Raw genomic sequence first — 13,107 nt, forward strand, 5'->3', positions numbered from 1 at the left:
TCTTTGTCCAGAAACGCTCTGGCCATGTTACTCCCCTCCTCAAAAATCTCCAGTGGCTACCAATCAACCTATGTATCAGGCAAAAACTCCTCATCCTCGGCTTCAAGGCTCTCCATCACCTCGCCCCCTCCTACCTCACCTCCCTTCTCTCCTTCTACAGCCCAGCCTGCACCCTCCGCTCCTCTCCCGCTAATCTCCTCACCGTGCCTCATTCTCGCCTGTCCCACCGTTGAACCCTGGCCCACATCATCCCCCTGGCCTGGAATGCCCTCCCTCCACACATCTTCCAAACTAGCTCTCTTCCTCCCTTCAAAGCCCTACTGAGAGCTCACCTCCTCCAGGAGGCCTTCCCAGACTGAGCCCCCTCCTTCCTCTCCACCTCCTCCCCCTCCCCATTCCCCCGCCTTACCTCCTTCCCCTCCCCACACCACCTGTATATATGTTTGTACGTATTTATTACTCCATTTATTTATTTTATTTGTACATATTTATTCTATTTATTTTATTTTGTTAATATGTTTTGTTTTGTTGTCTGTCTCCCCCTTCTAGACTGTGAGCCCGCTGTTAGGTAGGGACCGTCTCTATATGTTGCCAACTTGTACTTCCCAAGCACTTAGTACAGTGCTCTGCATACAGTAAGCGGTCAATAAATATGATTGAATGAATGAATGAATGCTCTGCACAAAGTAAGCTCTCAATTAAAAAAAATTGATTGATTGATTGATTGAGATTGTAAGAAACAAAGCAGTTAAGAAGATGACTGCCCAGTTCCCAGGGCAGCGTTGCGCAGTAGAAGTAGTGTGGACCTGGGAGTCTGTAGCATTGGGTTCTAATCCTGGCTCTGCCACTTGTCTGCTGTGTTTTCTTGGGCAAGTCACTTCACTTCTCTGTGCCTCGGTTGCCACATCTGTAAAATGGGGATTCAAGTGCTTGCTTTCCCTCCTTCTTAGATTATGGGACAGAGACTGTGTTTAATATGCTTATAGTGTATCTATCCCAGCACTTAGTACAGTGACTGGCGCATTGTAAGGTCTTAACCAATATTATTATCATTATTATTGTTGTAATTAGTAATTAGTATCATTATCAGTTCCACAGTTGGAGTTTGTCTCTCAGAACACATAGAGTGGAAGATGTATAGAGACCTCCAGCTGGGGACATCAATCAGTCAATCAATCAGCGGTATTTATTGAGCACTTACCATGTGAAGAGCACTGTTTTAAGCACTTGGGAGAGTACAATACAACGGAGTGGGTAGATGTGATTCCCTACCCACAAGGATCTTACAGTCTGGAGGGAAGATAGGTGGGTGAGGAAATGGGAGAATCCAGGGATGATAATAATAATAGTGATGTCATTTGTTAAGTGCTTACTACATTCTAAACACTGAGGTAGAGACAAGGTAATTGGGTTGGGCACAGTCCCTATCCCATGTGGTTGATAGTCTTCATCCCCATTTTACAGAAGAGGCAACTGAAGGCACAGAGAAGTGAAGTGATTTGTCCAAGGTCACACAGCAGGTACGTGAGCAGAGCTGGTATTAGAAGCCACATCCTCTGACTCCCAAGCCTGTGCTTGGGATTAAGGTAGGGCCAGCCCAGGTGGAGAACTGGAATTGGAACAGACAATCCTGGTCAAGCGGGCAGAGGTAGGATTGGGACCACCGTCCCAAGCAGGCTTCAGGTGAGCAGGTGGGGGTCCAGACGGATGGAAGATGAAGCAGGGCGTTCAAGAGGAAAACAGGATTGACCTTCGAAAAATGGGAACAAGCCAAACGTTGCTTCACTAAACAAGCATTTCACTTATACAGTCAGAAGACTACCATAAATATTTTCCCTTACTATTGACTTTTCTCTGACATCACCCGCCACTCTTTAAACATCTTCTACTTACCCTGAAAACAATCCACATTTTGGGCTTTCCTCCAGCGCCACAGCACTTATGTACATATCTGTAATTGTATTTATTTATATTAACCTCCATCTCCCTCACTAGACTGCAAGCTCATTATGGGAAGGGACTGTGTCTGTTATATGGTTATATTGTACTCTCCCAAGTGCTTAGTACAGTGCTCTGCACATACTAAGCACTCAATAAATACAATTGACTGTCTGACTGACTTTCTCCAAAATTACTAATATCAATAACTCCAAAGTCCATCTCCCTTGCCCTCCTAGCATGGCCCAGTTGAAAGAGCTTGGGCCTGGGAGACAGGAGACCTGGGTTCTAGTACTGGCTCTGCCACTTGCCTGCCATGTGACCTGGGGTAAGTCACATGTAGGATTAGACCCCATTTTTGGCACCCAAGAACCTCACAATTTAAGAATAAGGGGGAGAGGAGGTTGCTGACAGGCACAGTAGGAAAGATAAAACAATGCAACAGAGGAACTACCTAAGTGTTGAGGAAAACAGTAAATTTGACAAGACAAGTAGGGTGTAGTGGCTAGAGAAGGAGAATACCAGGATCCTCGTGGTTCAGCCCAGCAGTTCCAATAGACAGAGGCTCATGTACTACTGCAGCCTTCTCAACATCCCCAAAATTGCCAAGTCTTCACACTGACATAATTTACTCTCCTTTCCAGGGTTGGAGCAGGGTCTGATGGGATTCTCTCCAGCTGCTCCTTCACCTCCCTCCTCCACATAAACTTACTGCACCTTCATCCCAGGTATTCCATATTCAACTGAGGTTTGTTGTCTCTACCTCATCATGGATAGGTACATTGGAAGCAGAGTGGCCTAGTGAAAAGAGATTGGTCCTGGGAGTCAGAAGGGTCTGGATTCTAATTTCAGCTCTGCCAACTGTCTGTGGGGTGACCTTGGGCAAGTCAGTTAAATTCTCCGTGCCTCAGTTACCTCAACTGTAAAATGGAGATTAATACTGTGAGCCCCATGTGAGACATGAACTGTGTTCAACTTGATTAGCTGGCATCTTCTGCAGAAATTAATACAGCGCCTGACACATAATAAGCAGAGTAGCAGCGTGGCTCAGTAGAAGGAGCACGGGCTTTGGAGTCAGAGGTCCTGGGTTCAAATTCCAGCTCTGCCAAATGTCAGCTGTGTGACTTTGGACAAGGCCCTTAACTTCCCCATGCCTCAGTTACCTCATTTGTAAAATGGGGATTAAAACTGTGAGCCCCCTGTGGGACAACCTGATCACCTTGTAACCTCCCCATCACTTAGAACAGTGCTTTGCACATAGTAAGCGCTTAATAAATGCCAAAATTATTATTATTATTAGAACAGTGCTTTGCACAAAATAAGCGCTTAACAAATACCATTATTATTATTATTGTAAGTGTTTAAAGGGTATGATTAATCAATGAATTGATTACATTTTCCCATTTTGCTGACTCTCTCACCTGCAATGAGTCTACATTCATAAATTTAGCAACCTGTCACTTCCTCTATTTACAGACCCCCGTCTTCATCCCCAGGCAAAGTAGACTTGGGTGGCTTGCCCCTTTTCCCTCCATCCACAACTCCACCTCAGTATTCCCCACATTCTTCTCCTTGGTCCACAATACAGTTTGTATCCACTACTTTCCCCAATTGTACAAAAATGATACAGGATCTCTTTAACTGTAATTCAATATCCTTAACCGGCATCACCTTGTTCTGTTTTCATCTTTGGCCTCACTGCCGGCTTCCTTTCCCATTTCTATTCACCATCGATTCCTCAAGTGATGGCTTGCAGTCCATGGCATTAGAGTCAGGTCAAATTGTTTGTAGACCAGAATCTCTAGCACAGAATTTATGTCCCTCTGAATGGCTCTGCACCCTTTCCCTCCCTCATTCATTCATTCAACCATATTTATTGAGTGCTTACTCTGTGCAGAGCACTGTACTAAGCGCTTGGGAAGTCCAAGTCGGCAACACATAGAGACGGTCCCTACCCAACAACGGCTCACAGTCTAGAAGGGGGAGACAGAAAACAAAACAAAACGTAGACAGGTGTCAAAATCGTCAGAACAAATAGAATTAAAGCTATATGCACATCATTAACAAAATAGAATAGTAAATATGTACAAGTAAAATAAATAGAGTAATAAATCTGTACAAATATATATACAAGTGCTGTGGGGAGGGGACGGAGGTAGAGTGGGGGCAATGGGGAGGAGGAGAGGAAAAAGGGGGCTCAGTCTGGGAAGGCCTCCTGGAGGAGGTGAGCTCTCAGTAGGGCTTTGAAGGGAGGAAGAGAGCTAGCTTGACGGATGTGTGGAGGGAGGGCATTCCAGGCCAGGGGAAGGATGTAGGCTGGGGGTCGCCGAAGGGACAGGCGAGACCGAGGTACAGTGAGGAGGTTAGCGACAGAGGAGTGGAGGGTGCGGGCTGGGCTATAGAAATCGTCAACCACTGACTGTACAGACGTCTTCCGCTTCTCCCGTTCTTCTTCCCCCCTCCTACCACGTGTGCTGCTACTCCCCCTTCAATCTCCTTCTGCCTTTCCATTCCCCATTTAAATTATTTTTCCCAGATCCTTCTACTGTTCTTCATCCATTCATTCATCCCTCAATCCATTTATTCATAAATAAGTATTTATTGAGCATCTATTGTAGCAGATCCATGGGAAAGTCAGTACACTAAAAATAAAATACACTGTTCTTGTCCTTGTTATAATCTAATGCCTACAGTTTGGGGAGGGAGAAAAACAGATACAACTAGGGAAAATATGGGGAAAATGAATATATGAATGACTAAATGGACAATATGACTGAGAGAGGTAGGGAGGGAGCACTTCCTGCGGAAGTGACTTTCAAGATAATTTTAGCAGTAGGTAAGGCACTTTTTCCCACATCCCCATTCTCTAATACACAGATACACACCTACACACACTGCCCCCCGACCACCCTCCCAAACGATTACAGGCCCTACCTTTCGTTTGGAAACACAGCCCTTAACTCTGCTCCCCACAGCTCTGCTCCTCTTGTGCCTTCCTCTACTTTCTTCTTTCTTTCCTCCTCACTCCTAGAACCTGGAATCTCTCCACATGGATTCCTTGCTGGAAAACCCTATGCTTTTCATGCTCACCTTACTCTCTCTCCCAGCTCTGCTCAGAGATCCCAAAGTGGAGTTGAGGGAGGGTTGGGAAGAAGAGGCCTCTTTTCCATCACCCCTTCCGACAAACTCGGTCTCAATTGTCTGGCTCTGAGGGCGGGGCCTGGGTGTCCTTGGTCCAGCATAAAGCTGTCTGTCTGGTTGAGTGGGGTCGGGAGGAGACCACCAGAGGCTGAGTGGGAGACTGAGTCTAGGGTAGGGGACTGAGTCTAGGACCCTGATGAAATATCAGTGCAGGAAAGCAGACATTTACTGATGAATCCCATGCGGCTGACATGGTTTGGGTGGGCGAGGGGTGGAGAGGTGGGAAAGGATAGGGTGGTCACTGGCCAATGTTCCAGCTTACCGGCCCAAAGATGCTGTACAGAGGGACACCTTATCACCCCAGGCTCATTTTATGCAGGATGCAGATCATTTGCAACCCCAAAGTACTTCTTCAGAGGGCCTCCTGAGCCCCTCACTTGCTCCAGAGGCTTTAAGGTCCCCAACAAGATCACTGCAAAATTTAGAGATGCATCTGAGCCACGTAAGTCAGTGGCAGGAGCTATAGAGGGAGGAGGCTCGGTGCTGAAAATCAAAATGGTGCTATAAAGCGTGCATTCAGGGTAGGCCAGCTGAAAGCAGAATGCCGGGTTTAAAACCAGATTACTGGTGCTGTTCTGTCAGGGCCATGTGAATATGAGCAGGGCACAGTGTTGTTCCCAAACTGCAGGGCAGTTTTTGAGAGACAGTCATAAATTAGGAATTGATTACTCTGCCCTCTGACTTGCTTCCAGTTTTCTGCTGTGCACTGAAGCAGGAAAGGTAGAGGGAATGAAATGCACATCAGTCAATTGGTCCTCTTGATGGCCACTTGTCTGAATGAGGTCAGAAGCTGAATCTGTCATCTGAAATGAGTTTTTTGGTATCTGTGGATTTTAATTTGCCTGGTGATCCCTAACTAATCTGCCACTGATGGGAGGAGATTTGAACATCTCTGTCCTCTGATTTTACCAACCTGCTTCATTTTGTCAGGATTTTTCATAGCTAATGATAATAATTGTGGTATTTGTCGAGGGCTCACTATGTGCCAAACACTCTAATAAATACCAGATAATCAGATCAAGCACAGTCCCTGACCCACGTGAGACTCACAAGTAGGAGATAATCCCCTCTTTTCAACTGAGGCACAGAAGAGTTAAGCGACTTGCCCAAGGTCACAGAGCAGGCAAATGACCAAACTTGGATTAGAACCCATATCTTCTGACTCCTAGGTCTGTGCTCTTTCCAAAGGCACATGACTTCCCCAGCTCTTGATACTTTGGGGAATAGTCACCATCAAGAACTTGGTAGTGAACAATTCCAGAACCCGGAGTTAGATTTTAATTTTGATTAAAATTTTCCCTTGGCCACAGTCTGCTTTCATCTAAGCCCGCTGTAATTTCCTTCCGGGCCTAGGCCTGTGATCCAGAATGACTCTGGGATCCACTCTGACAATCACCAGCATTGGGTCCCATTCCAGTGATAGATTCCAGGTGTCAATCGGAGGTCAGAAGGCTCACATCTGCCTTGATTTGTGTGGTCGCTGGGTTAAGATGGGCTAAATGCAGAGGGACAAAGGATTCCTCCAGCAAAGGAAGTTGAATTTAACTCACTACACCTCTACCTGAAACAGAGATAAGAGTCGTTAAAACTGTAGTCATCAATTTCAAAAGAGAACACGTTTTATTTTTGTTGTGGGCAATTTACAGCTGTTGTCCATTACAGATTCTCCAGGGTGTCATAAGCCACTACAACTCCTCAGTCCCATAAGTTTAACTCAGCAATGTGGCTGCAAAAGAGTCTTAAATCATAGGGAGGGGAAGAGAAGAAAATCATCTGGAAATTGCAAGAATGCAGCTCATGTCTTTGCAAAAACTGACGTTTTTCTGCTCTTAGCCACTACAATGTACTAAAAACCATATGCTAAGCCGGATGGTGCATTGTGATGCAATGAAATATAAATCTGACCCTCTTAAGAAGAGAAAAATGTGATTACTATCCTATAGAAAGAGTTCGAGTTTGTCTTATTGACTAATGTACTGCATTGCAGTACTATACCAGGCAAGTAAAAAAAAAAAAAAACACTGGCCCGGACAATGAGAGCATTCAGTTGGCATCTTATATTTGCAAGAAGTATTTTTCCTTTCTTTTGGCTGGATCTGAAGGACTTACTATTGTTCAGTATGCTGCCAATGAACATAGTTCACACCCCACAGTGAGAGCGCTGAGGAATTTATAGATGACAAAATATCCCCCAATTGGTCTCGGTCTCATCAGCCTCTTCATACTTCAATAGGCTCTTTACTGGAGTTCCAATACAGCTCACTCTGAAGAGAGGCGAGAAATACGACCACGAGAAAGTGATGTAGGGTGGTCTCCCAGTTAATTTGTCTGCCCAGAGAGGCAGTGGTTTATGCTTGTTTTCCTTCCACTTCCCAGGAAGGAGGAGAGTAGCCAAGGCTAGAAGATGAAGCCCTGCTTTAGAGGTCAGCCTTCTGGGGGTTTTCTTGATAAGTCCACTACAAACTGGCTGGGTATAAACCTGAGCCTGTCTGAGTGAAGTGGCACCTTTCAAAGGGGATTCTGTGTCTGTGTCCTCTAAACACTCAAAAATGCTGCAGGGGTGATTTATCCCTCTTGGTAGGCAGGAGAATAGATTTACCTAAGAGGACAGAGAGAGTCAGGTTCAGGACTTGAGCTCTTTGAAGTTCTGACTCAGAGAAGGGTTTCAAGGAGATGAGAAAAATCAGAAGGGTTTGTATCCATCAAATAACTTTCTTTCTAGCTGCTTAGGGAATTGACCTGACAATAGCCTTTGTCCTCTCAGTCTCTCTGAGGCAGGCAAAGAGGAAAACCTGGAGGATTATTCCCTATTGGCAGCTGAAGAAACTGAGGCTCAGTTGGTTCCTAAATTGCTGATTGAAAATCTGAGCCTCAGGGGGTTTCCACAATTTGGGCTTGCTTCAGTCCCCAATTCCCTCATCCTGTGGCTCAGATAGGTGAATACAGATAGAAAGCTAATGGAGGTGGGCTATTGAGGATTAAGAAAATCAATTTTCTCAGACCTCTTCCTCCTCCAGCCTCATCCTTCCACAGGGACCCTGGAAACAGAAGCAGAGGGAGGTCAAGTCATCCAGCAAGTTAACAGAAATGGTGGCAATTGAATTTCACCTTTCCCTGAAACCGGTAACCCATCCTAGATGTACTATTTCTTTCTTCCCCACAGGACGGCGTCCATACCAGGTGCTCATGGCCCGGGTCCATCCAGGAGAAAGCAATGCCAGCTGGGTAATGAAAGGCACCTTGGAGTTCCTCGTAAGCAGTGACCCCATTGCTGAGCTCTTGAGGGAAACCTTCATTTTCAAAATTGTCCCCATGCTCAACCCAGACGGTGTCATCAATGGCAAGTGAGTCCTCCTGTATTTTCCCTCTCTCCTGCCTAGTCGCCATGGAAACACACAGCAAGATGCAGGTGGTGGGGGTGACCTAAGAGGTCTATTCCCTCTGGCTCTCTTCAGCTTACAACAGTTCAGTTGTTAAGTACCAGCTCATATTCACTTCTCACTTAGATGTGTTGTTTGGTGGGCAGGGAGATTAAAAACGCCTTGAGCCACCGGTTTTATTTCACTTAGTGTGTATATGCCTCTCCGTCCATGAACATACCGTTGCTAATTATTCAATTAAGATTCCCAAGCTATGTGATGAGAGCAGGTGGTTTTAAGAGGGAGTAAGAAATCTTCATGAGTGGGTTGACCAGCTGTCTTGCTTTGTTTAGACAGTCCTGTTTTTTGAGGGTTTGTTTCAATGTCCTGAAAAAAGTTTTGGGAACACACTGAATGTTCCAGGTTTTAATTTTTTTTAAGGCGGATCTTCCTTCGACCCTGGTAATCGTTTTTACCTGATTACTGTGGGCAGGTAATGTGTCTACCAACTCTGTGGATTGTGCTTTCCCAAGCATTTAGTACAATGCTCTGCACATGGTGAGCACTCAATAAATATCATAGATTGATATGCGTTGGCATGGCTGTCTCACTCCCTGCTGGCAAGGAGGGAGTAGGGACTGTCAAATATGCAGTGGAGAAGCAGAGTGGCCTAGTGGAAAGAACACGAGCGTGGAGGCCTGGCCCTGCTCTTGACAGCTGTGTGACCTAAATATCCTTATCTATAAAACAGGGTTTAAAATCCTGTTCTCCCACCTATTTGGACTGTGAGCCCCGGCTGAGACAGAGACTGTTTCTGATCTGATTATACTGTATCTATCCCAATGCTTAATATGGCGCTTGGCACATAGAAAGAGTTGAGCCACTATCATTATCAGGCAAGAAAAAGGATAAAACAGAAAGCAGAAAGTGATTAGATCTCCACCAGAAGTGAGTAGCAGACAGAGAGTGGGGAGAGGAGATGAAACTGCAGATCTTTTTTTAATGGTATATGTTAAGACTTCACTACATGTAGAGCATTGTTCTAAGCACTAAAGGTAAATACCAGTTAATTAGGTTGGACACAGTCCCTGTCCCACGGGAGTCTCACAGACTAAGTAGGAGGGAGAACAGGCATTGAATCCAGGAAATGGATGAGGAAACTGAGGCACAAGGAAATGAAGTGACTTCCCAAGGTCACCCAGCACTCAGGTGGCAAAGCTGGGATTAGAACTCAGGTCTTCTGATTCCCAGGACTCTTTGCATTAGGCTATGCTGCTTTTGGCCTTGGCCTTTAGTGTCTTGGTTTTTTAATTCATAAATCCAGATACTGCTGAAGTGCCTTTATGACAAGAGTCAAGGGTAACATACTCCTCAATCTTGTCTATCTCTCCACTGACCTCTTGCCCACATCCTGCCTCTAGCCTGGAATACCATCCCTCTTCATAACCAACAGATAATTACTCTCCCCCACTTCAAAGCCTTATTAAAGGCACATCTCCTCCAAGAGGCCTTCCCTCACTATACTGCACTTATTTGCATATCTGTAATTTTATTTATATTAACGCCCATCTCCTCCGCTAGCCTATAAGGCCATTGTGGCAGTAAATTTGCCTGTTGTTTTGTTGTTCTCTCCCAAGCGCTTAGTACAGTGCCCTGAACAGAGTAAGTGCTCAACAAATACAGTTGACTGACTGATTGACTCCTAAATGTGGGATCAGTCCAGACCAAGGGACCCCAAAATAATTATGGTATTTGTTAAGCTCTTACTAGGTGCCAGACACTGTTCTAAGCACTGTCTTCTAAAACAGGTAACAGCTGATCGATTGGGCAAATCCATGGCAATTGTGCCCCTCTCCATGGTGCCAACCCTGCAGTCCCTCAGCCTCTACATCCTACTGAGATGCAGGCACCACCCTTACAAACTCATCTCAGAGGACAGTCAGAATGGTTATTGCTGTCTGATAGCAGAGAAACTGAGGCACAGAGTGGTTGCCTCATGAACAAGACCCCCCAGCCAACCCATCTCTCATTCCCCCTGCCTCTAGGAGCAGAAACCTCTCTGAGAAAGCAGTGTTAAGTTAGCAGTTTGGACTCTCAGCAGCAGCCAGTGTTAGAGGTCAGCTTGCCCTTCGGGGCAAGTTTGCTCACTGTGTGTGAAGCATGTAAATTTAACTCACAAGGCTGCCCATCCTGAATAGGAGAGGAAATGAAAGAGCAGATTTGGGGGCTATTTCTATTTCCATATCTCCCTGACCAATCAAGTTCTTTTCTTATGTTTCTCCATTCATGAGTTGTCCTGTTGCAGATGGAAAATGGTTCTCTGCTACAGATTACCAAAACCCTATCACAAAGCACCTGGTGGGATCTCTGTGGGTGTCTCCTCCCCAAGGAGTTTGGACTTTAAGACCTACAAATCCCAACTCTGCCACTTGTCTGCTGTGTACCTTGGGCAAGCCACTTCACTTCTCTGTGTCTCAGCTACCTCATCTGTAAAATGGAGAGCCCTGTGTGGGACAGGGACTGTTTCCAACGTGATTTGCTTGTATCCATCCCGGCGCTTAGTACAGTGCCTGGCAAATAGTAAGCACTTAATAAATACCATAGTTCTTATTATTCTTACTAGCTTGCACTCCGTGGAAGTATCCCATGGATTCTTTCTCACACCATTTCACCCCTGCAAAGTATTTCATATCTCCTTGCAACATGCCCATGAGGGAAGGAGTTGGGCAGGAGAGCTGAGAATACCACATCTATTTTCAGATGGGTAAACTGAGGCCCAGTGCCACAGCCTAAAGGTGCATCCAACATAGAGACTCACCAAGAACCAGAAACGGTCAAACAGTATCAGACAGTCCCATTTATCAGCTGATCAGTCTCCGTCTGGGATGGATAGCCTGTCCTTATGTTTAATATTTTTAGTGTGATTACCCCATTTCCAATCTACCTTGGCTTCTGCCATGGGTTCTACAGTTTGGATGCAAAGTCTGTGCTAACAGAGACCTGGGATAGGAAAGGCAAAGAGGAGGGGAATGCCAGGGATCAGACCCCCAAACCCCCTGGAAAAATCCTGTGGTTTCTGGATGAATGTCTTTCAAATATTGGCCATGCCCAGCCAGCTGTCTCCAAATGGCTACTGCTTGCCTGTCCCATCGCTCTGGATGTATGACATCAGTATGTTAACCTGCATGTCTGGTATTATGCTTATGGCTGATATGGGCATGGGGTTGGATATCCAAAAGAAACATCAAAGGGCCTCCTACCGGTACAGTGCCCGAATCTTTGGACTGCTCTACTCTTAAATAGTGAATCTGCACCCCACCCTCCCCCTAGCCAGAACACAGGAAAGCTAAATATTTTTCCCCCTCTCCCACACCCCATTATGGCAATTTGAGGAGCACTTTGAACAGGATCCCTACAAATTATAAGGAATCATCAATCAGTCTATGGTATAAATTATTGTGTGCAGAAGTTCTGCATTAAGCACTTGGGAAAATTCAATACCACAGCGTTGGTGGACACGATATCTGCCCATGAGGATGGAAAAGACTAGGGATTTGTCGGTCCAGAAAGACACAGGCTTAAAAAGGACATAACTGGAGTTTGCAGATCAGTGATGGATCATCATTGGCCATTAGCCCATTGTTGGGTAGGAATTGTCTCTACTTGTTGCCGAATTGTACTTTCCAAGCACTTATTACAGTGTGCTGAGCAAAGTAAGTGCTCAATAAATACGATTGAATGAATGTATTGTGGTATCACCCCACAGTGTGTGGCCTTGTGGATTAGCCACAGGCCTGGTAGTCGGAGGAACAGGGTTCTAATTCCAGCTCTGCCACCTGCCTGCTGTGTGACTTTGGAAAAGTCACTTAACTTCTCTGGGCCTCATTTCCTTCATTTCCCCGTTTTTCCTCTTACCCAGACTGAGCCCCTTGTATCAGGCCTGATTAACTTGTTTGTACCCCAGTGCTCCAAACAGTGTTTAGTAAACACTTAACAGATACCATTAATAACCCCACCAAAAAAAACAAAAACAAAACAGTCTCTGTTTGCAAAAATACCACCCTAATGTATGAAGTTAGCTCTTCCTCTCCTTCGTCTCACCTCTCCCCAGCACCTTATTGATCTGCACTGCCACCCCTCCAGAGCAGTGAGGAGCCTAGTTTGCACCCCAGGTATCAGCAGTCAAAGAGTGGAACTTCTGGGGTACGCTGAATATCGTTACTGATATTGCATTTCATTTGAATGGGCTTAGCTTCTGGAGTGCATTAAAACGTTTGCATATTTAATGTGGTTACAGAAATATTCAGTTCCACCGTATGAAAGAGATATTGCTTCCTCAGAAAGCGGAGTTTTTTCTGGCTGTTCCCCCACCACCTGTGCTCTAATTTTGGAGTGTATCCATGACAGATAGAGATGTGGGGGTAGTTTCTGAATCATTATTTTTTTTTAATGAATTATCTCCTTATCTTTATCCCCCTTTTCCATCACTCCCACCCTCTCCTCCAGTTTCTGGAATGCACACTATCTCAGAAAACCCAGTTCCATCCCAGTTGGGACAGCATGGATGAGGGCCCAGGGTGGGTGGGAAGGGAAGAGGGAAGGACTGAGG

General features: G+C 45.5%; 1 protein-coding gene across 1 annotated transcript in view; it reads left to right on the forward strand.

The window, feature by feature from the left end:
• AGBL1 (ATP/GTP binding protein like 1) overlaps positions 1-13,107 on the forward strand; it is a 655,387-nt gene that overhangs the window by 249,819 nt on the left and 392,461 nt on the right. Inside the window, exon 18 of the mRNA XM_038747354.1 lies at positions 8,303-8,483. Coding sequence (XP_038603282.1) covers positions 8,303-8,483 — 181 coding nt within the window. The remainder of the gene's footprint in view (positions 1-8,302; positions 8,484-13,107) is intronic.

Source organism: Tachyglossus aculeatus, chromosome 5 (genome assembly GCF_015852505.1).
Source record: "Tachyglossus aculeatus isolate mTacAcu1 chromosome 5, mTacAcu1.pri, whole genome shotgun sequence".
Classification (NCBI taxonomy): Eukaryota; Metazoa; Chordata; class Mammalia; order Monotremata; family Tachyglossidae; genus Tachyglossus; species Tachyglossus aculeatus.